The sequence below is a fragment of the Oryctolagus cuniculus genome, chromosome 2, assembly GCF_051225735.1.
Source record: "Oryctolagus cuniculus isolate XC-2025 breed Fujian yellow rabbit chromosome 2, ASM5122573v1, whole genome shotgun sequence".
In the NCBI taxonomy this organism is placed as follows: Eukaryota; Metazoa; Chordata; class Mammalia; order Lagomorpha; family Leporidae; genus Oryctolagus; species Oryctolagus cuniculus.
In genome coordinates this window covers 182834256-182856481 of record NC_142868.1, presented here as the reverse complement: position 1 = coordinate 182856481, position 22226 = coordinate 182834256, and the positions used below count along the sequence as shown (strand labels likewise).

Sequence of the window (22226 nt, the reverse complement as noted above, 5' to 3'; positions counted from 1 at the left end):
TGTTTTAATAAATATGGCATCTTGGGACCAGTGTTGTTTTGGACTAAAAGCAAAAATGATAGAATGAACAGGACAGCAGATAGAAAGGAAAGAGAAAGCAAGAAGCAAAAAAGAACGAATTTGTGAGTTGTCTGTAAATGACCTGTGATTGAGACTAGGAAAAATCACCATAAAATAAAGTAACCAATAACCTAGTAAAGAAGATCATAGCAGATATGTTCAAACAAGTGAATTCCTCCGGAGAGGTGGCTAAGCCAAATTCTGCCTTAATGGAAACGAAGGCTTTCTTTATTACTTGGAGTCAACCACACTTTCAAAGTATTTGCTAAGCCACTTTATTACCACTTATATTGCAGATACACTAATTAATCCTCCTCTAGGTCAACTTCTCATGTGAATACTTCAGTATCCACAGGAGATTCATCCCAGGACCCCCATGAATTTTTTTTTAAGATTGCACCATTTTACTAACATTCCCCCCTTTTGTTTCTTATAAAGCAAGAGTTGTATGGGATGACATCAGCCCCCAAAGTCCAGGAGGGGTGGAGGGACAATGATCTGTCTTTAGAGCTACTTCCTGCTGACATGGGATGATGAGTTACTCTGCTGGCGTGGGGGCAGTGTCTCAAGCTACTGTTTCCTAGGCGGGGAGCCGAGTATATCTCTGTAGCAGTATTGGGCTGACCACTTGGTTGGTGAAGGCTTTCATTGATTCCATTATCACCTTCTATAAACACTTAAACAGACAAGGTAGTATAAAAGATAGGGTGAGAATAGTAGCCAATAATCCTAAGAGTGGCATTAACCAAGTAATGAGAGGATTTCCTAGAAGAGAGGAAATGAGGGTGGGTCTCTGGTCCTTTGTGAAGATTGTTTGATGGATGTGGTTTGAAGCTGATCCCAACCAAGGCTGGGAGAAAGGCCGCTCGACTCTTGCTGGTAGAGGGGTTTATCTGTAGAAAATATTATTTATATATATATATATATATAATATATATATATATATATATAATATATATATATTCTGAACAGACATACAACGTTAAGTAGGGGAGAGGACCATCAGTACACACAGATCGGGAATAGAGCCATTGATGTTAGAGTAGAGGCTTTGATTGCAAAGGAATGAGGCCCAAGTGGGCTAGACAAGGTCTAAAACAAAGGACAGAGTCATCAAGTTAAGGAGTCTCTAAGTAGTTCAGTCTGGCTGACCCAGACATGTGAAACGGAAGGCAAGAGATGAAGTTGTTTACTAGCCATGCAACCCTGCACAAGTAACTTAACAGCAACTTAACCTCTCCACTGTCCCTGTCTGTAAGTGGGGATAATGACATTAATTACCTCCTTGATTTTTATGAGCATCAAAAAAGATGGTATGTGTCTATGTAAAATGCTTGGCATTGTTCCTAAGGTGTGCTATTAGCTCAACACATGTTATCTATTATTATCACTTTAATTATGGTTGATTATCTTCAAGAAAATGGGAGCCCAGAAAGATTTAAGAAGCAGAATGAGTGGCATGACCAGATTTGTAAGTTCCTTGAAGATAGAAAACATGTCTCTCACTTCACTTTTATCCTTATAACGTCAGGCAGATGGTGCTGGCTGAATAGTAGGCATTTAATAAGCACTTGCTGGGTTGACTTGGAAATGTTAAATGAGCATAAGGCACAGCTACCCATCATTTTAAGATTGGCATTTTAATCCGCATCCTAGAAGAATTAAGGAATTGTGAGGAGGTAACAGGAAAGAGATACAAGATATCTCACTCCAGCAGTTACTGATACAGTTTCCATTCAAAGGCTTTATACACAGGCTGGCAAAGCCCTGTGGTCTAACAAATGCTTTTAATGCTGAATGAGTTCATACTCTGTTTGGGGAAGCCAGCATATACTGGTAAAACAAATAAAAACACTACAAGGCAGCATTCATGCAAAATATTCATTTTTACAACAATAAATTACATTTTATTATTTTAATAAGTAAAAATTAATTAAATTTACTAAAATGGGGCCCACATGGGAAGCTCACATTACATGAGACAGTTTAACCTACTGTTCCACAATGCTGGCCCTAAGATACCGCTTTTTAAAGCTGAAGTTAACGCCTATAAACCTCAAAGAGACGGTGCTTTTCCAGTATACTCAAGTTGAAATTTACACTCATAGATTTAACAGATCATACTTTAGACCAAATCTACCAAGTCTTGTATCAGTTGCTCTAAGAAAAAAAATCAGTTATCCGCAAACACTATCTGGTTTCAGGGCTGAGAGTCTATAAAACCTTGTATTCATCAAAAAATATGTTACTCATTTTGCTCATGCCTTCCTCCAGTACCTTGGTGTAAAATTCATCAAAATATCTTGCTGCTTTGGAAGCTGTAGGAGATAGTTCTTCTAACAAAATGTGAATGATTCCTCAACAATGAAAAATTTAAAAGATAAAGACAGGACTTGTGATTATAATCATTTAACATTTGGTTTTGTTTTAGAATATGAATTGTTTTGTAGTATTTTTGTAGGTAAATATATTTCATTAGATGACTTAGCTCTTTCAGCTTACTGTGTTTTTGTATAAATGTCATTGCTTTTAAAGTCTTTTTTATTAATAAATGTTGCCAAATAAGAGCTTTTTAATCAACTGACCTTTCCCTCTTCTTACCTCTTCTTCCACTTTTATATGCAGCCAACTGATTTGAATGTTGCTTGTAAAATAGAACTGCTTGTGACCAGTCTTTCCTAATATGCTAGTTCGCTAATAGGAGAAGTTCAAAAAATACTTCCCTGTCTGTGTGTGTGTTACATAATCAGGTTGCCTGATGATGTGGCTAAAGTAAGCCAAGTTTTTTGAAAACAAAAGTAAACTATTCAATACATTTAGTATGCTTACATTAAGAAACGCTAGCTGTTTGTGCTATTATCCCTTGTTCTTATTTTGCTTTAAAGTAAATCAAATTTGGCTTATTACATTGATGAGAACTTGAAAGTAGACAATTTTTCCTATTTTTTGTGACACAGCTACTATTAAAGACACTGTTCTCTGCAATGCTTATCTCCAGTTTTTATTATTATTTTAGTTTTACTTTTGGATGTGTACTTTTTTATGAGAACCAACTAATGATCTCATCATATTAAGAGTTTATTGAGGGGCTGGTGCCGTGGCATTGTAGGTTAATCCTCCACCTGTGGTGCTGGCGTCTCATATGGGCACCGGTTCTAGTCCCGGCTGCTCTTCTTCCCATCCAGCTCTCTGCTGTGGCCTGGGATAGCAGTGGAGGATGGCCCAAGTCCTTGGGCTCTTGCATCCATGTGGGAGACCTGGAGGAAGCTCCTGGCTCCTGGCTTCTGATTGGCGCAGCTCCAGCCATTGTGGCTATTTGGGGGGTGAACCAGCGGATGGAAGAGCTTTCTCTCCGTCTCTCCCTCTGACTGTTTGTAACTCTACCTCTCAAATAAATAAATAAAAATCTTTTTTAAAAAAGAATTTATTGGGTTTTTAATTATAGCATACTTGAACTCCATGTAGTCTGCTCTATTTAATTTATGATGAAGTAATTTGAAAACTCAGGTTGCTAAGAATGTAAAATTGTTGCAAGTGCAGCTACTATATTTACTCTCTGGTTCCTTTTACTTTCTAGTAATATTGGTTATTTGAAAATATTCAAAGTATATATTTTATTAAGTAAATACCTCTTATAGCAGTCGCTTGCTGGAATTGTTTTTAGCACTTGGTATTTTGCAATGTCTTTTTTTAGATGTGAATTTAAGTTGCTTTCTAAGTCTGGTTTTATTCTAGATAAAAAAATAAGCATCTCTTTAAATGTGTAAACATTAAATACTTGATCAGAGAAGGGAATATTGTGATATAAATGTACACTCACAATTTTCTTTGTATAACAGCACTGAAAAGAGGCGCAGGGAGCAAGAAAATAAATATTTAGAAGAACTAGCTGAGTTATTGTCCGCCAACATCAGTGACATTGACAGCTTGAGTGTAAAACCAGACAAATGCAAAATTTTGAAGAAAACAGTCGATCAAATACAGCTAATGAAGAGAATGGAGCAAGGTAAATAAAAAATATGTGGCTATGTTCTTTGCTACTAAGACATTTGTAATATGTGATTCTGCTTTTTTCCTGAAATGATATCGAACTTCATAATTTGTTTACAAATGTTTTTGTTTAGATGCTGTTTGTTTCACAGACTTAATCTTCTTGTAACGAAGTGGCTTAAGTTAACATGAACACTGGTGGCCTTGAGAGATTATGGGACCTGGTATTTTCGGGGATTGAGTTAGGAAGCACATGCTGTAGAGTGGGGCCTGTGGCTGTGGCCTGAAGCTGGAGGGCAGGCGTCCACTGGGGGTGAGGATCCCTGACCTGCATGTGGAAGCTTGTGCCTGCCTGCGCTCCGCACAGGGGACGTTCCCCTTGGGAAACACTCGGAGGCAGTTTTTTTTTTTTTTTTAAAGATTTATTTTATATATTTGAAAGGCAGAGTTACAGAGAGAGAGGGAGAGACAGAGTGAGGGTCTTCCATCTGCTGGTTCACTCCCCAAATGGCCACAACAGTCAAGGCTGTGTCAGGCCGAAGCCAGGAGCTTTTTCTGGGTCTCCCAGGTGGATTCAGGGACTCAGGGACTTGAGCTATCTTCTACTGCTTTCCCAGACTCAATAGCAGGAAGCTGGATCAGAAGTGGAGCAGCCAGGACTTGAACTAGTGCCCATATGTGATGGTGGCACTACAGAAGGCAGCTTAACCTGCTGCACCACAATGCCAGCCCTAATTCACAGATTTTGAAACCTTGAACATGGATAACATAGTGACAGCTGACTTGACAAATGGGAGAAGCCACACTGCAGGTGCCGGGATAAGGTTATCTGCTCCCTTCCCTGACGGGTCTCGAAACACTAACGGCTGGGCTCCTGTGTCTGAGTCAGAGTTGAAGGATTCCTCTGGGGAATCAAAGCAGCCTGAGAAAAGACATGTGGGGATGATCCTCAAATGAAAAAAATCAGCTCTTTACCTGCCCCTGCTCCTGAACAAAAACCCGGATATTTGAGGAAAGCTTGAAATATGAAAGCAAATTAGGAAAAAGAGGAAGCAGAGACAATGCAGGAAGCAGAAGAAAACTTAAAAGGAACAGTTCCTCGGAGACAGAAAGGAAGATATTTCCTCTGTAAGAAAAGATAACTTTGACAACTTTGTAACAGATAGCTGGCAAAAATACTACCTCTTTGTTTCTCCTCTTTGCCTCCTCATTCCCTCTGTGCAACCATCCTGCTCCCTCTCTCTGGAACCGTCTTCCCTAGATAGCCACGTGACTCACCTATCAGCTCTTTCATGTTTTTGGTTAAATACACCTTCTTAATGAAACTGCCCCTAACCACCTTATTTTAAAGCAAAAGCTACACACCGCTTTACGTCTTGCTGATGTTCCCCACCACTGTCTTTGTACTGCATGTGTTACATATTCTGTATATTGTCTGCCTACCCCCATCAGAGCTCCGTGAGAATTTTGCTTATCATTGTGTCCACCACAGCAGCTTTCAATGAATATTTAATAAAGGGACAAAAGATAATTTGAAGAAATCCTTTAGAAAGTAAGCAGACAAGCAGTGGAAAATCAGGAAAAAGATAAGAAACTCAGATTTGTTCAGATGTAACAAATGATTAGTCTCAGAAAAAAGGAACAGACCAGATGGAAGGGAATAATTGATAAGAAGAATGACACAAAAAAGAACTTCCCCAGAACTAAAAGATTTCTAGATTGAAAGCACGCATGTAGTACCTGACACAGTTAATGAAAAAAGAAACAAACACATATGCACACCAAAGCACAATTTAGTGACATTTAAAACAACAGGGAAAAAGCAAGAGACTGAGAAAAAACAGATCTCACACACTAGATTGCTTTCAGAATGGATTCCGATGTTTAAATAGCGCCAATAACAAGAATTTTAGGCCCTGTGTTCATCCAAATGAAGTTATGAATGGAAAATAGAGACATTTTCAGAAATTTGAAGTCTCAAAAATGTCCCTTTTTCTAAAATGTATCCAAACCTAGGTAGTAAACCAAGAAAGGCTTGGATAGAATCTTAACCCAGAGGCCATGGACTCTGAACACAGAGAAAGATAAAAGGAGACCTGTTGTAGGGGTTGGGGGGTGGCCCTGCGGCAGAGCAGGTTAAGCTACCCTTGATGCCAGCATCCCACATCTGAGTGCGGGTTCAGTTCCCAGCTGCTCTGCTTCCAGTACAGTTCCTGATAAAACCCCTGGGAAGGCAGCAGAAGATGGCCAAGTACTTGTGCTCCTGCCACCCATGTGAGAGACCCTGATGTCGTTCTTGGCTCTTGTCTTCTGGCTGGCCCAGACCTGGCTGTTGCAGCCTTCTGGGGAATGAACCAGCTAATGGAAAACTGAACAATCTATCTGCCTCCTTCCCTCCCTCACCGTCTCCATCCCCAACCCTGCTCCCTCTGTCACTCTGCTTTTCAAATAAAACAAATCTTTAAAGAAAGGAGACCCAGAATTACAGTTGTACAGCAACCTAAAAATATAGCTGGTCCCACCTGGAGCAGGTGGATACAGGACTCCTGGAGGAATACTTCCATGAATAAACAGAAGTGAACAAACCAAATTATCTGATAACTGATCAAACTGAGAGGAACTTATGAACTCTGGAAGAGAGGTTATGGATGAACTAAACTAAATAGAAAATTCAAAATATCAAAAATAAGGAAAAGATGCAAATTATAGCACATATCTTGCCTAATTTATGAAGTATTTGTGTATAGTATTATGCATAGTAACAAATACTAAGTATTGATGGCTCTAAAAATTGTTGTATCAGGAGAATGAAAAGAAAACATGTAAGTAACACATTGGTATGAGTTAACTTCTTACTTTTTATGATAGTATGTTAAAAGATTATGTCTGCCATTGGGATAAACATGGACAGGGTGTAGCAACAAAGCATATGACTGAGAAATATAGATTATACTAGGATATGGTCTTGGCTACTATAGCAGCAGATCCAAAGTACAGTGGTTTCCCAAGATAGTCTAGGTGGGTGTCAGAGTTTCAGACTCCTGTCGTCTTTTTTGCCCTGCCATTCCCAGAGTATTGCTGTTATCCACGTGGTCAACATGGCTTGTTTACCCATGTCCCGGCCGACAAGAAGGGGAAAGAAAAAACCGGAAAGACATACCTCCTTTCCTTTATAGATAAGACCCAGAAATTGCTTGTCACTTCTGTTTACATTTTTTAGGCCAGAAATTGTCACGTGGCCATTACTACTCTAGGTTTTCACTAACATTTTAAATATTTTTCTTCTCACTCACAGTAAAATTTAATCTACATGAAATTGGTGGTTTATGCTTTTAGAATTTGTTTTAACAACTTTCCTATCTCAGTGTCATAAAGCGTGTGAAATGATGAAGGAAATGTATCTTAAAATTAAATGAAAAACTTCTACACCATAACAACATAAATGACCCAATTAAAAACGGCTAAGGCTTGTGTGGACATTTCTCCAAAGAAGATATGCAAATGACCAATAAACACATGAAAAAGATGCTCAACATTATTAGCTGTCAGGGAAATGCAATCGAATCCACAGTGAGGTATCACCACATACCCTCTAGAATGGCTCTAATAAAAAAGATAACACATGTTGGTGAGGATGGAAGAAATTAGAACCTTCATATCCAGATGATAGGAATGTTACAGATTTCGCCACTTTAGGAAACAGTCTGACAGTTTCTCAGAAGATTAGATGTAGAGACACCATATGACCCAGTGATCCCACTCTTGGTATATACTGTAGGGACTGAAAACATGTCCACTCAACAACTTGTATGTGAGTGTTTGCAGCAACATCAGAAACAGCCCAGAAGTGGAAACAACTCACATGTCCATCAGCTGATGAATGGATAAATAAAATGAGACATACCTGTATAATGGAATATTATTAAGCAATTAAAAGGAATAAAATACTGATAAATACTTCAACAAGAATGAACCTTGAAAGCATGGGCAGGGCCAGTGCATAGCACACCTAAGTTAAGCTGCTGTCTGCAGCTCTGGCATCCCATATAGGCAACGGTTTGAGGTTTGGCTGCTCCATTTCTGATCTAGCTCCCTGCTAATGCACCTGGGAAAGCAGCGGAAGATGGCCCACGTCCTTAGGCCCCTGGCACCCACACGGGAGACCCAGATGAAGCTCCTGGCTTCAGCCTGGCCCAGCACTGAGTGAATCATCAGATGAAGAAATCTGTCTCTCTTTCTCTCTGTAACTCTGACTTTGAAATAAATATAAATCTTTAAAAAAAAAAAAAAAAAGTGCTAAGCAAAAGAAACCAGTCACAAAAGACTAGATACTGTGTTATCCTGTTTATATGAACTGTTTGGCATCAGCAAATCAAAAAGACAGAAAGTAAAATTGGTAGTTGTCTCAGGCTAGAGAGATTGGGAAAATGGGAAATGACTGCTAATAGGAATGGAGTTTATTTTAGGAGGTGATATGAAAATGTTTTAGAATTTATTGTGATGAAACTTGTACAACTCTGAACTTACCAAAACCACCTAATTATTGTTTTAAGTGTATTAATTGTATGCTCTGTGCAAAATTTGTTTTTTTTTTTTTTTAAGAATTTATTTATTTGAAAGAATTACAGAAAGAGAGGAGAGACAGAGAGGTCTTTCATCCATTGGTTCACTCCCCAAATGGCTTCAGCGAACGGAGCTGGGCTGATCTGAAGCCAGAAGCAGGAGCTTCTTCCTAATCTCTCGTATGAGTGCGGGGGCCAAGGACCTGGGCTATCTTTCACTCCTTTCCCAGGCACATTAGCAGGGAGCTGATTAGCTGCGGAGCAGCGGAGACTGCAGGCAGTGGTTTTACCTGCTACGCCACAGCACGGGCCCCCAAATTTTGAAACTGTAACAAGGGACAATCATCTGTCCTAGTGGTTAAAATGCCAGTTAAAATGGCCATGTTCCATGTTGGAGTGCCTGGGTTTAGTACCTGTCTCTGGTGCCTGACTTCAGCTTCCTGCTAATGCAGACTCTGGGAGGCAGTAAGTACTTCAAGTAAGTGGACTCCTGCCACCCATGTGGAAGACCTGGATTAAGTTTCTGGCTCTCAGCTTTGGCCTCAGCTGTTGCAGGCATTTCAATTTGAATCAGCAGAGGGAAGCTTGCTCTTTCTCTGTTTCTCAAACAAACACATAAATAAATGTTTCAACCCTAATGATATTTTTAGAAAACTGATACAGGGGCTGATGCTGTGGCACAGTAGGTTAAGCTCTGCCTACAGTGCTGGCAGCCTATATGGGCACCAGTTCTGGTGCTAGCTGCTCCTCTTCCAGTTCTGCTTTCTGCTATGGCCTGGGAGAGCAGTGGAGGACGGCGCAAGTGCCTGGGCCCCTGCACGTGTGTGGGAAACCCGGAGGAAGCCGCTGGCTCCTGTTTTGGGATCAGCTCAGCTCTAGCCATTGCGACCATTTGGGAAATGAACCAGCAGATGGAAAATCTTTCTCTCTGTCTCCATCTCACTATCTGTAACTCTGCTTCTCAAATAAATAAGTAAATTCTTTCTTTAAAAAAAAAAAAGAAAGAAAGAAAACTGTGATATAATCAACTGTCAGTGGAGATGCAGGTAACAAACACTTTGTTATGGGGGTACAGCTTCTTGGAGAGCAATTTGTCAATACATAATAATGTTAAAGATTCATAGGCCTTATGGATGCAAAATTTCAGTTCTAGTATTTACCCTAAAGAAACTATCACACATGTACAAAAGAGGAAATTCTAAAAATAATTTATAGTACTATAATCAGTAGAGGGTTGGATAAAATCAACTGTGGGTTTATTCATGTGATGTAATACTACACTGCAGTTGAATGAATCAAATCTGTGTACCTCAGTGTAGCTGAATCTCACATATGATACTGAATGGAGGGGCCGGCGCCGTAGCTTACTTGGTTAATCCTCCGCCTGCGGCACCAGCATCCCATATAGGTGCCGGGTTCTGGTCCCAGTTGCTCCTCTTCCAGTCCAGCTCTCAGCTGTGGCCCAGGAGTGCAGTGGAGGATGGCCCAAGAGCTTGGGACCCTGCACCTGCATGGGAGACCAGGAAGAAGCACCTGGCTTCTGGCTTCGGATCGGTGCAGAGCCGGCCATAGCAGCCATTTGGGGAGTGAACCAATGGAAGGAAGACCTTTCTCTTTGTCTCTCTCTCTCTAACTCAACCTGTCAAATAAAAAAAAATAAAAAAAGAAACATCTTTAAAAAAAAGATACTGAATGGAAAAAGTGAATTAGAAAAGACTATATATACAGGTAAGCTTTAAAATATGAAATGAAATCATACACCTGCAGAGAAAGTTTAAAATCGTGCTTAAAAATTAATATGCTTGCCTCAGAATAATGGTCATTACTTCTCTAAAGGGGTAGAGGAAGAAGAGTCAAGGCTTTTAGCTGTGTTTACAACATTTTACTTAAAAAGGAAAGAACTGAAGCAAATAATGTAAACATCTGTGAAAACTAATGATGGTTTTATAATTGTGTGTTCTAATTTTATATATTTTGGAGTATTTTAAATACTTCATTCTCTAAAGCAAAGAGTGAATCTCTATATTCAATAATTTCAATAGTACCAATGTGGTATTTGATGAACTAACTAGTTTGGTAGATTGAAAACTTTCATTTTTTAAGTATGGTGACACTTTAATATGGATCTTCATCATCACCCACAAAAGAAATCCAAAGCATTCAGCAATTTCAGTTTTCTGAAGCAGCTTCATTATATTAATGTAAATAGCTAGGAGGTTTCTGCGGGTTTTCAAAAGGAAGAATCATATTTTTATTCTCTCATCAGTAGCAATTGATCAAATCAGAAAAGGCAAAAATGGAGGAAAAATCATTCTTTTCTAATTTATTCATTTCTCAAAAATTTTGATCTGGACTTTTAGAAAAGGCTATAGATTTGCAGCACTTTTCTCGCTGCTAAAACACCAGTATTCAATCCCCATTGCTGCTAATTGTCGTATGAGGTGGGGCACATTATGTGGTCTTTATGATGTTCCGTTTGATCATCCATGAAAGAAGATCAAGCTTGAAAGTTCCCAGGTGCTAAATAAATGTATTGATTCTGAAATTAGATGAATTTATGTCTTCATAAACTTGTCTTTTGGAAATGAGCCCTTTTTGGATGTGTGATTTTAAAGTTTCTTTATTACAGAGAAATCAACAACTGATGATGATGTACAGAAATCGGATATCTCTTCAAGTAGTCAAGGAGTGATAGAAAAAGAATCCTTGGGACCTCTTCTGTTGGAGGTAGGTGTTCTCATGAACCAGAAATTAAAATCTGTGTTCTAGCCAGTTGGTTTTTCCTTTATCTTCTTTTATGTCTTATTTCCAATCTACAAATTAAGAAACAAAGTAATGTTTTTTAAAGCATGGTGTGAATACTGTTGGACAGTTGTTAATATTTCAGAATTAAACATGAATAGTGAACATGAGAAATTTACGAAAAAGTATTCTAAACAGTTCAGTGAAAAGCCGAAGCCTACTTTATGACTTTTCTTTTTCTAATTGATTATATAAATATTCTAAGAGAATTAACTATCAAACCTCATAAAGTACTTTGAAACTTGAATAATTTTTTTAAAAAATATTTATTTATTTATTTGAGAGACAGAGTAACAGACACAGACAGGAAGAGAGACAGAGAGAGAGGTGTTCCATCCACTGATTCACTCCCCAAATGGTCGCCAATGGCTGGAGCTGGCCCATGCGGAGCCAGGAGCTTCTTCTGGGTCTCTCACACAGGTGCAGGGGCCAAGGCACTTGGGCCATCTTCCACTGCTTTCTCAGGCCATTTAGCAGAGAGCTGGATTGGAAGTGGAGCAGCCAGGATACAAACCAGTGCCCATATGGGGTGCTGGCACCTCAGGCAGAGGCTTAACCTACTACGCCACAGCACCAGGCCGGAAACTTAGAAATTTGAATTACTTTATAATTACTGTATAATTTTCCCTGCCTTTCCTATCTAATGTTTACTCCCTGTATTCTCAACACAGCTGTTTTGTTTCCAAGTAAGCTTGTTGCCTTAAATGCTTTCTCTCTCACATGAATGTTTAAAAACTTGCATTTAAGGGTCCATTCACCCTCATTCCCCCATGGTGTATATACTTTTCTGTTTCTAGACCTAATTATATATGTATAAATAAAATTCTCTTCTCCATGTCCTTCCTCAATGCTTTTTTCTGCTGAAGTCTTCAGACTTGTAAAGGATCTCTTTATTTTCTAGCTCCTTTATATGTTTGGTCCTATTACCCTAACTTCTCTGTCTGTGTGTTAGCCATAATTCCCTCCAATACCAGTTACGTGAGGACACTGTCAAATTCAGCTCTGTTTTTCCAGCCCCACAGACATCATCTGTTCTCATTGCCTCACCTTTTTTTATTTTATCTCTGTAATGATGATACCAGACATGAACTTCATGCCTTTACTTCTTTGCACATACCAGTCATCCCCTTTAACAGGCTGCTGGGTGTTTTTGCTTGGAGGTTCTAGCAGGGGAGTGCAGCAACTCCTGTACCCTCACTGAAGACCAGTCCTTGTCTAGTGGGGAAGGTCATCGTCTTCGAGCTCACAGCTTCGGGAGGGACGTACATGGAGCAGTGAGGGAGGAAGGGGACACACGCCTAGCCAGCCAGATCAGCCAGATCAACCCTGCCAATCAGTGGGGTGACAGATGTCGCAGCCAGACCCCCTCACATCCTGCTGCATGTTTCTGACTCCTTAGGACTTCTCCTAAAATCTAAATGCTTTATTTCCACTCTAGTTTATACAAGTGTCTTCTTGCTTTGGACTACTGGTTTTAATGATGATTATTAAGGGAACAAGCACATAATTCTCTAGAATTGTAAAATATAAAAAGCCATTGACACTGAGATGGAAGCCACTCACTGAGAAGTACACACCCGCGGTCTGGGGAGGGGAAGCTGCCATATGCAATGGGTGCTGATTTTTTTACTACGTTCTTTTTGTAACTCATCAAATTGATTTCATAACATATGAGTGCATCTTGGAAAGGATTGCTGTAACAACTATAGTGAAAATGTTAATGGTGGGGTCGACACTGTAGGGTAGCAGGTAAGCCACCGCCTGCAGTGCCAGCATCCCATATGGGCACCAGTTGGAGACCTGACTGCTCCACTTTAGATCCACTTCTCTGCAATAGCCTGGGAAAGCAGTAGAAGATGGCCCAAGTGCTTGGGCCCTGCATCCGCATGGGAGACCTGGAGGAAGCTCCTGGCTCCTGGCTTCGGATCAGCACAGCTCCAGCTGTTGCAGCCATTTGGGGAGTGAAACAGTGGATGGAAGACCTTTCTCTCTTTCTGCCTCTCCTTCTCTTTCTGTGTAACTCTGACTTTCAAATAAATCTTTAAAAAAAAAAAAAGTTAATGGTAGCATTTAGGTAGTGGCTATACAGGTGTTTGCTACAAAATTCTTTCTAAAAAAATTTTCAAATGTAAGTTGAAAGCACTTTACATTCATTTGCAACTTCTACCCTCATTTCTGACCCTTGCTCACCACCTGCCGCCATCCTGCTGCCTCTTTACTGCAAGGCCACCCCTGGACTTGATCTAGCTATCGCTCACTGTTTATCTCTGCGGCTCTGTGGGCTGTTAGCAGACTGGTCTTTCCATACCTTCAAGCTTTTGTGTAAGAGTTCTATCTGCCTCTTTAGTACCCTAAGGTTTTTTTCATTTTATTTATTTTTTAAAAAGTTTTATTTTATTTATTTGAAAGACAGAGTTACAGAGAGAGGTAGAGACAGAGAGAGAGGTCTTCCATCTGCTGGTTCACTCCCCAGATGGCTGCAATGGCCAGAGCTGTGCAGAACCAAAGCCAGGAGCCAGGAGCTTCTTCCAGGTCTCATGTGGGTGCAGGTGCCCAAGGACTTGGGCCATCTTCCACTGCTATCCCAGGCCATAGCAGAGAGATGGATGGGAAGAGAGCAGCCAGGACTAGAACCGGTGCCCACGTGGGATGCCGGGGCTTCAGGCCAGAGCTTTAGCCTGCTGTGCCAGAGCGCCAGCCCCAGTACTCTAAGTTTTTTAACTAGCCCCAGAACTTTGTCTTTCCTTTCAGTTCAGTAAGTCTTTATTGAATCTGGGTTTTTTGTTTGTTTGTTTGTTTGTTTTTTGAGTGTAGAGTTATTTGATATACTGAAGCATTATGAGGTATAGAATTCCTTGAGGTTTTAGAGGTCCCTGTAGGAAAACAGTAATCATTTGAATTCTAGTCTTGCTGTGCATTCTGCAGAAATCATGCAGATCAATAAGGAAAGCAATGGATTCTCCACAAAATGAAAGCAGCACAGCTGGAAACAGAGACGACAACTACTACTACTTTAATTTATATAAGCATTCATTATTATTGTATGAGAAAAATCCAAGACATTTCAAATGAAAAGAAATTGATAGGAAAACATCCATTTGAAACTAACCCTAAAAAGACAAAGAATTGATTTTTAATTTTCAGCTAGTAAAATTATTATACTGAAAACAACTGTGAATCAAAGAATAATTTTAACAGGTTACACATGAATTAAAATATCACTAAGTGAATTTTCAAATATGAAAGAACACACAACAAATTATAAATTTCAAAAACAGGAGCTAGCACTGTGGCACAGTAGGTTAAGCCTCCACCTGTGGCACTGGCATCCTAAATGGGTGCCAGTTCAAATCCTAGCTGCTCCACCTCCAACCCAGCTCTCTGCTAAAGCACCTGGGAAGGCAGTAGAAGATGGCCTAAGTGCTTGGGCCCCTGCACCCACATGGGAGACCTGGAAGAAGCTCCTGGCCCCTGGCTTCAGATCCGCCCAGTTCTGGCTATTGTGGTCATTTGGGGAGTGAACCAGCTTCTCTCTTTGTCTCTCCCTCTCTCTGTTTGTAACTCTACCTCTCAAATAAATAAATAAATCTTTAAAAAAAAATGGAAAATAACACAGTTCATCTCTCTCTCTCTCTTTTTTTTTTTTTTTTTTTTTTTTTTTTTGAAAGGCAGAGTTAGACAGTGAGAGAGAGACAGAGAAAAAGGTCTTCCTTCGCCGGAGCCGCGGCTCACTAGGCTAATCCTCCACCTTGCAGCGCCGGCACACCGGGTTCTAGTCCCGGTCGGGGCACCGGATTCTGTCCCGGTTGCCCCTCTTCCAGGCCAGCTCTCTGCTGTGGCCAGGGAGTGCAGTGGAGGATGGCCCAAGTCCTTGGGCCCTGCACCACATGGGAGACCAGGAGAAGTACCTGGCTCCTGCCATCGGATCAGCACGGTGCACCTGCCACAGCACGCCGGCCGCGGCGGCCATTGGAGGGTGAACCAACAGCAAAGGAAGACCTTTCTCTCTGTCTCTCTCTCTCACTGTCCACTGGGCCACAGCAGAGAGCTGGACTGGAAGAGGAGCAACCAGGACAGAATCTGGCGCCCCAACAGGGACTAGAACCTGGGTTGCCGGCACCGCAGGCAGAGGATTAGCATAGTGAGCTGCGATGCTGGCCTGATCTAGCTCTCTACTATGGCCTGGGAAAACAGTAGAAGATGGCCCAAGTCCTTCGGTACCTGCACCTTTGTGGGAAACCTGGAAGAAGCTCCTAGCTCTTGGCTTTGGATTGGTGCAGCTATGGCCATTGTGGTCAGTTGGGGAGTGAACCAGCAGATGGAAGACCCCTCTCCCTGTCTCTCTTCCTCTCCTTCTTTCTCTGTCTAACTATGACTTTCAAATATATAAATAAATATTTAAAAAAATACAGTTCTGGGTCAGCACTGTGGCATAGTGGGTTAAGCCACTGCCTGCAGTGCCCACATCTCATATGGGCTTAGGTTCAAGTCCAGCCACTCCACTTCTAATCCAGCTCCCTGCTGTTGTGCCTGGAGGAGCAGTGGAGGACAGCCCAAGTGTTTTGGCCCCTGTACCCACGTGGGAGACCCAGAGGAGGCTCCTGGCTCGTGGCTTAGCCCTGGCCTAGTCCTTGCCATTGCGGCCATTTGGGGAGTGAACAAGCAGATGAACGACCTCTCTCTGTTTCTCCCTCTCTCTGTAACTCTGTCTTTCAAAATAAATAAAGTAGACCTTTTTTAAAAAAATACAGTTCTAAGTTTAATTTTTTGCATTACCTAGCTATTATGTATAATACTGCAATAAAGAGAGTGTTCAGGTTTTTCCACCTATTTCCTTTCCTTTGGATTTATACCAGAGGTGAAATTGCTGGGTCATAGTTAATAGTTCTAATTTTAATTTTTTGAGAAGCTTCCATATTTTTTTCTATAATGGGTTACTAATTTTTATTCCCACTAACAGTGCACAGAGGTTTCCTTTTCTCAATGTCCTTACCAAACTTTTGTCTTTTTGGTAATAGTTATCCTAACAGGTCGAGGTGATATCTCATTGTGGTTTTGATTTGCATTTCAACCTAAGTGGTCATCAACAGATGAGTGAATAAAGAAAAGGTTGTGTGTGTGTGTGTGTGTGTGTGTGTAGTGGAATATTATTCAGCCTTGCAAGGGGAAATCTTCAGGTTGGAATTGTAGTACAGCAGGTTAAACTGCCACCTATGATGGCAGAATCCCTTTTGAGCATGAGTTCAGGTCCCTGCTATTGTGTTTGGGAAAGCAGTGGAAGATGGCCCACGTGCTTAGGCCTCTGCTACCCACTTGGTAGACTTGGATGGAATTTCAGGCTCCTGGCTTTGGCTTGGCCCAGTTCTGGCCATTGTGGCCATTTGGAGAGTGAGACAGCAGATGGATGAATCATATTCATTCATTCATTCTCTCTCTCTCTCTCTGTCTCTTTCTCTCATTTCTTTCTCTGTCTCTCCCTCTCTGTAACTCTGCCTTTCAAATAAAACATCTTTTTTTTAAAAAATGCGGTGAAATCTTGTCATTTATTACAACAGGGATGAACCTAGACTACATAATGTAAGTGAAATAAGCCAGACACAAAAAGAAAAATGGCACTCACGTAGGAAATCTAAATAAATCGGACTCATAGAACCAAAAAGGAGAATGGTGGTTACCAGAAGTCAAAGGCAGCAGGGGTGGGTAAAGATTGAGGAGATGTCAGTCAAAGGACAAAAAACTTCAGTAATCCTGCAGGTATAATTGCAAGAGACCTATCATCGCGACTGTGGTAAATAACCATTATTATACACTGGAAAATTGCTAAACAGTAGAGTTTAAGTATCTTTGCAGCACCACAAAAATCAGTATATGAGGTAATACGTGTTAGTTTATTTACCCAACCTACAATGTATGCGCATTTCAAAACATCATCTTGTACGTCAAAAATATGTTGTCAATTAAAACAGTAATAATCATCTTGGCTAAAAAGACATCTAACAAAATGAGTGCTGCATCGGTCTGTTAAAGAGCCCTGTTAAGTATTCTGCCACAGATGACTAAGGGAACCTTTGTAATGCAAAGGATTTTTGCTATCATTGCCATCGTATAGTAAAATCCCTAAGTATTTTTCCCTTTAGATGTCTTGTCTTTATTGCTTATGTACATTCTGTAGCATGTAAGCTATACTATATTGTAATCAACAAGAAGATTACAAATCAACACCCTGCCATTGTCAACCTCTGCATCTGGATCTCCCCCGGGTTCTGGTTTGCCATGTGTGACTGTCTATACTGAATGAGGCAGCAGAGTCCCCGTGTTTCGTAAGCTAAATTTCTTCCTTGTGTGTTAGATTACCGTGTAAGTACTCCTGTGGCTGTTACGCACCCCCGGGAGTGCAGGTACATTCATTCCCTTGTAGGCCCCTGCTCTATCTTGGTGATCTAGCACGGGTCCACCTCTACTGACTCGTCTCTCGCCACAAGCCTGCCTTTGCTGTACACTCCAGCAGCTGCAAAGTGCTAATTGTTTTCCTTTTGGTGTCATGCTCTCCCCTCTGCCCAGAATGTTCGTCCCTCAATCATCTTTACCTTTGCCTCCTCCTGTATGCCTTTTACAGTCTGGTAGGGATCTGTAAAGAACCTTCCTGTGCCCCGACTCAGATCCCAAATTAGGCATTCTTCTGTGTGATCATAGAATATTTGATTGCCAGCTCTGAAGCTGTCGTTTTCATTGATATTTTATTATGTTTACGTCTCTATCTCACAGTGAAATACGAGTTCCATGAGGGCAGATACCAAGTCTTAACCTACAGAGTTTAGAGATAACTACAACTGAATGAATGGAGCAGTCCATTCACAGGGTGACATTCGTTCAGGCTGACTGGGAACATGAGCGTAGAGCCTGTTCAGAAATTGTAACCCCTTCATAGATGACACACAATGTTAAAACTCCCATTTTTTCTAACTTGGCATACATTCTCTGATTTTTTTAAAAATACAGATGTGTATATATTTATTTCCCAACCTATTAATCTATTTTGGCTTTTCAGGCTTTGGATGGATTCTTCTTTGTTGTGAATTGTGAAGGGAGAATTGTATTTGTGTCAGAAAATGTTACCAGCTACTTGGGGTACAATCAGGAGGAACTGATGAATACCAGTGTCTACAGCATCCTGCATGTGGGTGATCATGCAGAATTTGTGAAGAATCTGCTACCAAAATCACTAGGTAAGAACTCTGCTTTGTAAAAGAATGCTAACTCTGTAGTTTTTCCTTATACATAATAATATATGATTAATACTCTTATAATACATGTATTCAACTATAGGCTATGTTGTAATAGACAATAACCTATAATACAATATTTCTAATGTAATTTTGGCCTCAGATACAAATACAAAGGGGTAACATCATTGTCAGCTAGTGGCAGCATTCCTGTCATCTTCTGTATTGTACCATTATCTCAAGACAGTAGTGGGAGGCAGCAGTTAGTTGTCATGCCATAAGAATCTTCTGCTTGAAATTCCTTTTGTTTCCAATTTTGATTATTCTAAGGAAAAGACAAATGTGTGTCCTTCCCACTGTGCTGCCCGAAGGAAAAAGAAGGGAGGAAGGAAGAAGGAATATATTGTCATATTACGTGCTACTAAAAGTAACGTTTTTGGATGTTAAAAAAAAAGTTTCCTCAAGAGTTCCAAGTATGATGGGATGATGGCTTGTTCACTGCCAAGAAGTGGGTGGATAGGGTCGGATTTCCGGCCTCTGTTCTGTTCACTAAGCCGTGTGCCTTGGAACAGAGTTGGGTCCTTAGGAGTTATGAAACCTCTCTCTAGTTCTCATAAAAGCATGGTGACAAAACAGCAGCATTTTATTTACTTCTTGATGTTTCAAGTTCCTACTGACATTTTTGGTGCCCAAGTTCCATTTACTCCTACATATCTATCTGAGGGGCTGTGTTTTTTAATAATATGCATTTTATTGGCAAATAGGAAAATTTTTGTATTCCTGTTCAGATTTTTTTTTGGTCCCTATTTTTTCCCATTATTTTTTTCTTCATTGAGCTTTGAAATAAGACCAGTTTGCACAGATAAACTTATCACAAATGGGTTTTTCATGCAGATACTTTGTGATAATAAAGTATCTACTTAGTGGGGTTAGGAGGGTTCTAGTCACCTTCTAGTAAGGAGCTGAGACAGAGATTCAGAGAAGTCAGTGTAAGGTTCCCCTGATATTGCATGTAATACTTGGATTTTTTCCCCTTGGCCCTGAACCTAAATTTCTTTTATTCTACCATTGCACAGATTTTAAGAACTACTAATGTAAATTCAACTAAGCTATTATAATTATATTTTGCATTTTAAAAAGCTGATTTAATTTTAGTCTCATGTTGAACACCAGGATGTTTGTTAAGTTTACCATCTTGCCCAGTTGTGAGAAGACCTAAGGTCACAGAAAACAAAGCTGAGCCGCCTTCTTCCTCCTGTAAAAGGGGTGATTGTGGAAGCACCACAGCATTACCCAGTCCTAGCGTGGCTCAGGGTTCTGCACTTCTAGGACTGTGGGTGTTCCAGGCGCTGCCAGTTAGGTACACATGGAGAGAATGTCATCTGATCGTTAACATGCTGCTGCTCCTGCTCCTGGCCACTTCAGGACAGTGACGATCAGCCGGTCTGACAGTTCATTGTTGCCTCCTTCCACATAAGGGAGGACTGCATCTTTCTCTCATTCTTCCAAAGAATAAAAGAACAGAGACATTACAAATAGCACCACTGCCTTTCCTGTAAGCTGCAGTAGAGTAGACATGCTCAGTGACAACCGAGATCACCTGGCCTGACAGTGTCCGTCAGTCGTCCATTGGGAACCAACGAGATCATCCCGTCAGGAGGACAGAGCTCAACTCTACCAATTTGGAAAAGCCAATACCTCTTTTTTTTTTTTTTTTAAGATTAATTTACTTATTTGAAAGAGTTACAGAGAGACAGGGAAAGACAGAGAAAGCGAAAGAAATAAAAGATCTTCGATCTGTTGGTTCACTTTCCAGATGGCTGCAGTGGCCAGGCCTGGGCCAAGCAGAAGCCTGGAGCCAGGAGCTTCATCTGGGTCTCCCATGTGGGTGCCAGGGGCCCACTGCAGTTGGAAATCTTCCTCTGCTTTTCCCAGGGGCAATAGCAGGGAGCTGGATCAGAAGTGGAGCAGCCAGGACTCCAGCCCACTCTCATTTGGGATGCCGGCATGGCAGGTGGCAGCTTTACCAGCTACGCCACAACGCCAGCCCTCAGTACCTTCTTTCAAGTATTTCCAAGAAGAATTTGGGAGAAAATACATTATGGTAACTGTATTTAACCCTCTATTATAACAACAAATTATTAGAAAATCACAGAGAGGGACCGACATTGTGCCATTGGTAAAGCTGACGCCTGTGAGGCTGACAACCTGTAAGGGTACTGGTTCATGTACCAGCTGCTCCACTTCTGATCCAGTTTCCTGCTATGGGCTTAGGAAAAGCAGCAGAAGATGGTCCAAGTATTTGGGCCCCTGCCACCCGTGTGGGAGACCCAGATGCAGCTCCTGGCTCCTGGCTTTGGCCTGGTCCAACTCTGGCCATTGCAGCCATGTGGGGAGTAAATCAGCAGATGAAAGATCTCCCTCTGTCTCTCCCTCTCTCTCTGTAAATCTGACTTTCAAATAAACAAATAAATCTTTTTTTAAGAATTTAAAGAGATATATGTATTATATTGTCGGCTTCTAAAAAAATCAAGATTCAGAAACTCAAGGAACAATTTAAAGAAGATATTAAGATCATTATATATGTATAAACATGTCACTTATATACATGATTCAAAAGATTGTCTTTTTTTTAATTAATTGCAAGCTTTTTAAAAAAAAATTTATGTATTTTAGGCCGGCGCCATGGCTCAATAGGCTAATCCTCCACCTGTGGCGCCGGCACACTGGGTTCTAGTCCCAGTTGGGGCACTGGATTCTGTCCCAGTCGCTCCTCTTCCTGTCCAGCTCTCTGCTGTGGCCCAGGAGTGCAGTGGAGGATGGCCCTAGTCCTTGGGCCCTGCACCCCCATGGGAGACCAGGAGAAGCATCTGGCTCCTGCCTTCAGATCAGTGCGGTGCGCCGGCCGCAGCGTGCTGGCCGCAGCGGCCATTGGAGGGTGAACCAACGGCAAAGGAAGACCTTTCTCTCTGTCTCTCTCTCACTGTCCACTCTGCCTGTCAAAAAAAAATATATATATATATATATGTATTTGAAGGGCAGAGTGACAGAGAAATCTTCTTTCTGCTGATTCATTCCCCAAATACCTGCTATGGCCAAGTCTAGGTCATGCCAAAGCCAGGAATTTGGAACTCTATCCAGGTTTCACATGTGGGCAGCAGTGGCCCTAGCACGTGGGCTGTCATTCACTGCCTGGCAGGCTCATCAGCAGGAAGCTGGATCAGAAGCGTGGAGCAGCTGGGACTCAACCAGGCACTCGCATCTGGAGTGGGTCCCCCAGCAGCCCAGTGGCTGAACGCATTCCTCCCTTCTTACTGCTGACTTGTTATTAATGAGGAAGAATTTTGAAGAAAAACATTAAGAATCAAACTGCATAAACATTGCTTTTGCATTTACTACTTTAGAAGATAACAGTATTTAAAATCCATACCTTTTTGACTGTGGCATTTTTTTTTAAACAAAAATAAAATCTGAATACTGGGAAGCTGATAACGGTGATTTTGTCCAGAATAGTAAATGTGTATGGTTATACTTGTTCTGGGACATATTGTTTTAGACAGAGTATGTTGTGGAAGGCTAGCAATAAGGA

General features: G+C 41.0%; 1 protein-coding gene across 9 annotated transcripts in view; it reads left to right on the top strand.

The window, feature by feature from the left end:
- The window catches only part of NCOA1 (nuclear receptor coactivator 1), a 262111-nt gene that overhangs the window by 163897 nt on the left and 75988 nt on the right, over nucleotides 1-22226 (top strand). For all 9 annotated transcript variants that reach the window (XM_089326750.1, XM_051843198.3, XM_089326752.1 and 6 more), the window contains 3 exons: nucleotides 3900-4066; nucleotides 11242-11339; nucleotides 18463-18640. In XM_089326750.1, coding sequence (XP_089182876.1) covers nucleotides 3900-4066; nucleotides 11242-11339; nucleotides 18463-18640 — 443 coding nt within the window. The remainder of the gene's footprint in view (nucleotides 1-3899; nucleotides 4067-11241; nucleotides 11340-18462; nucleotides 18641-22226) is intronic.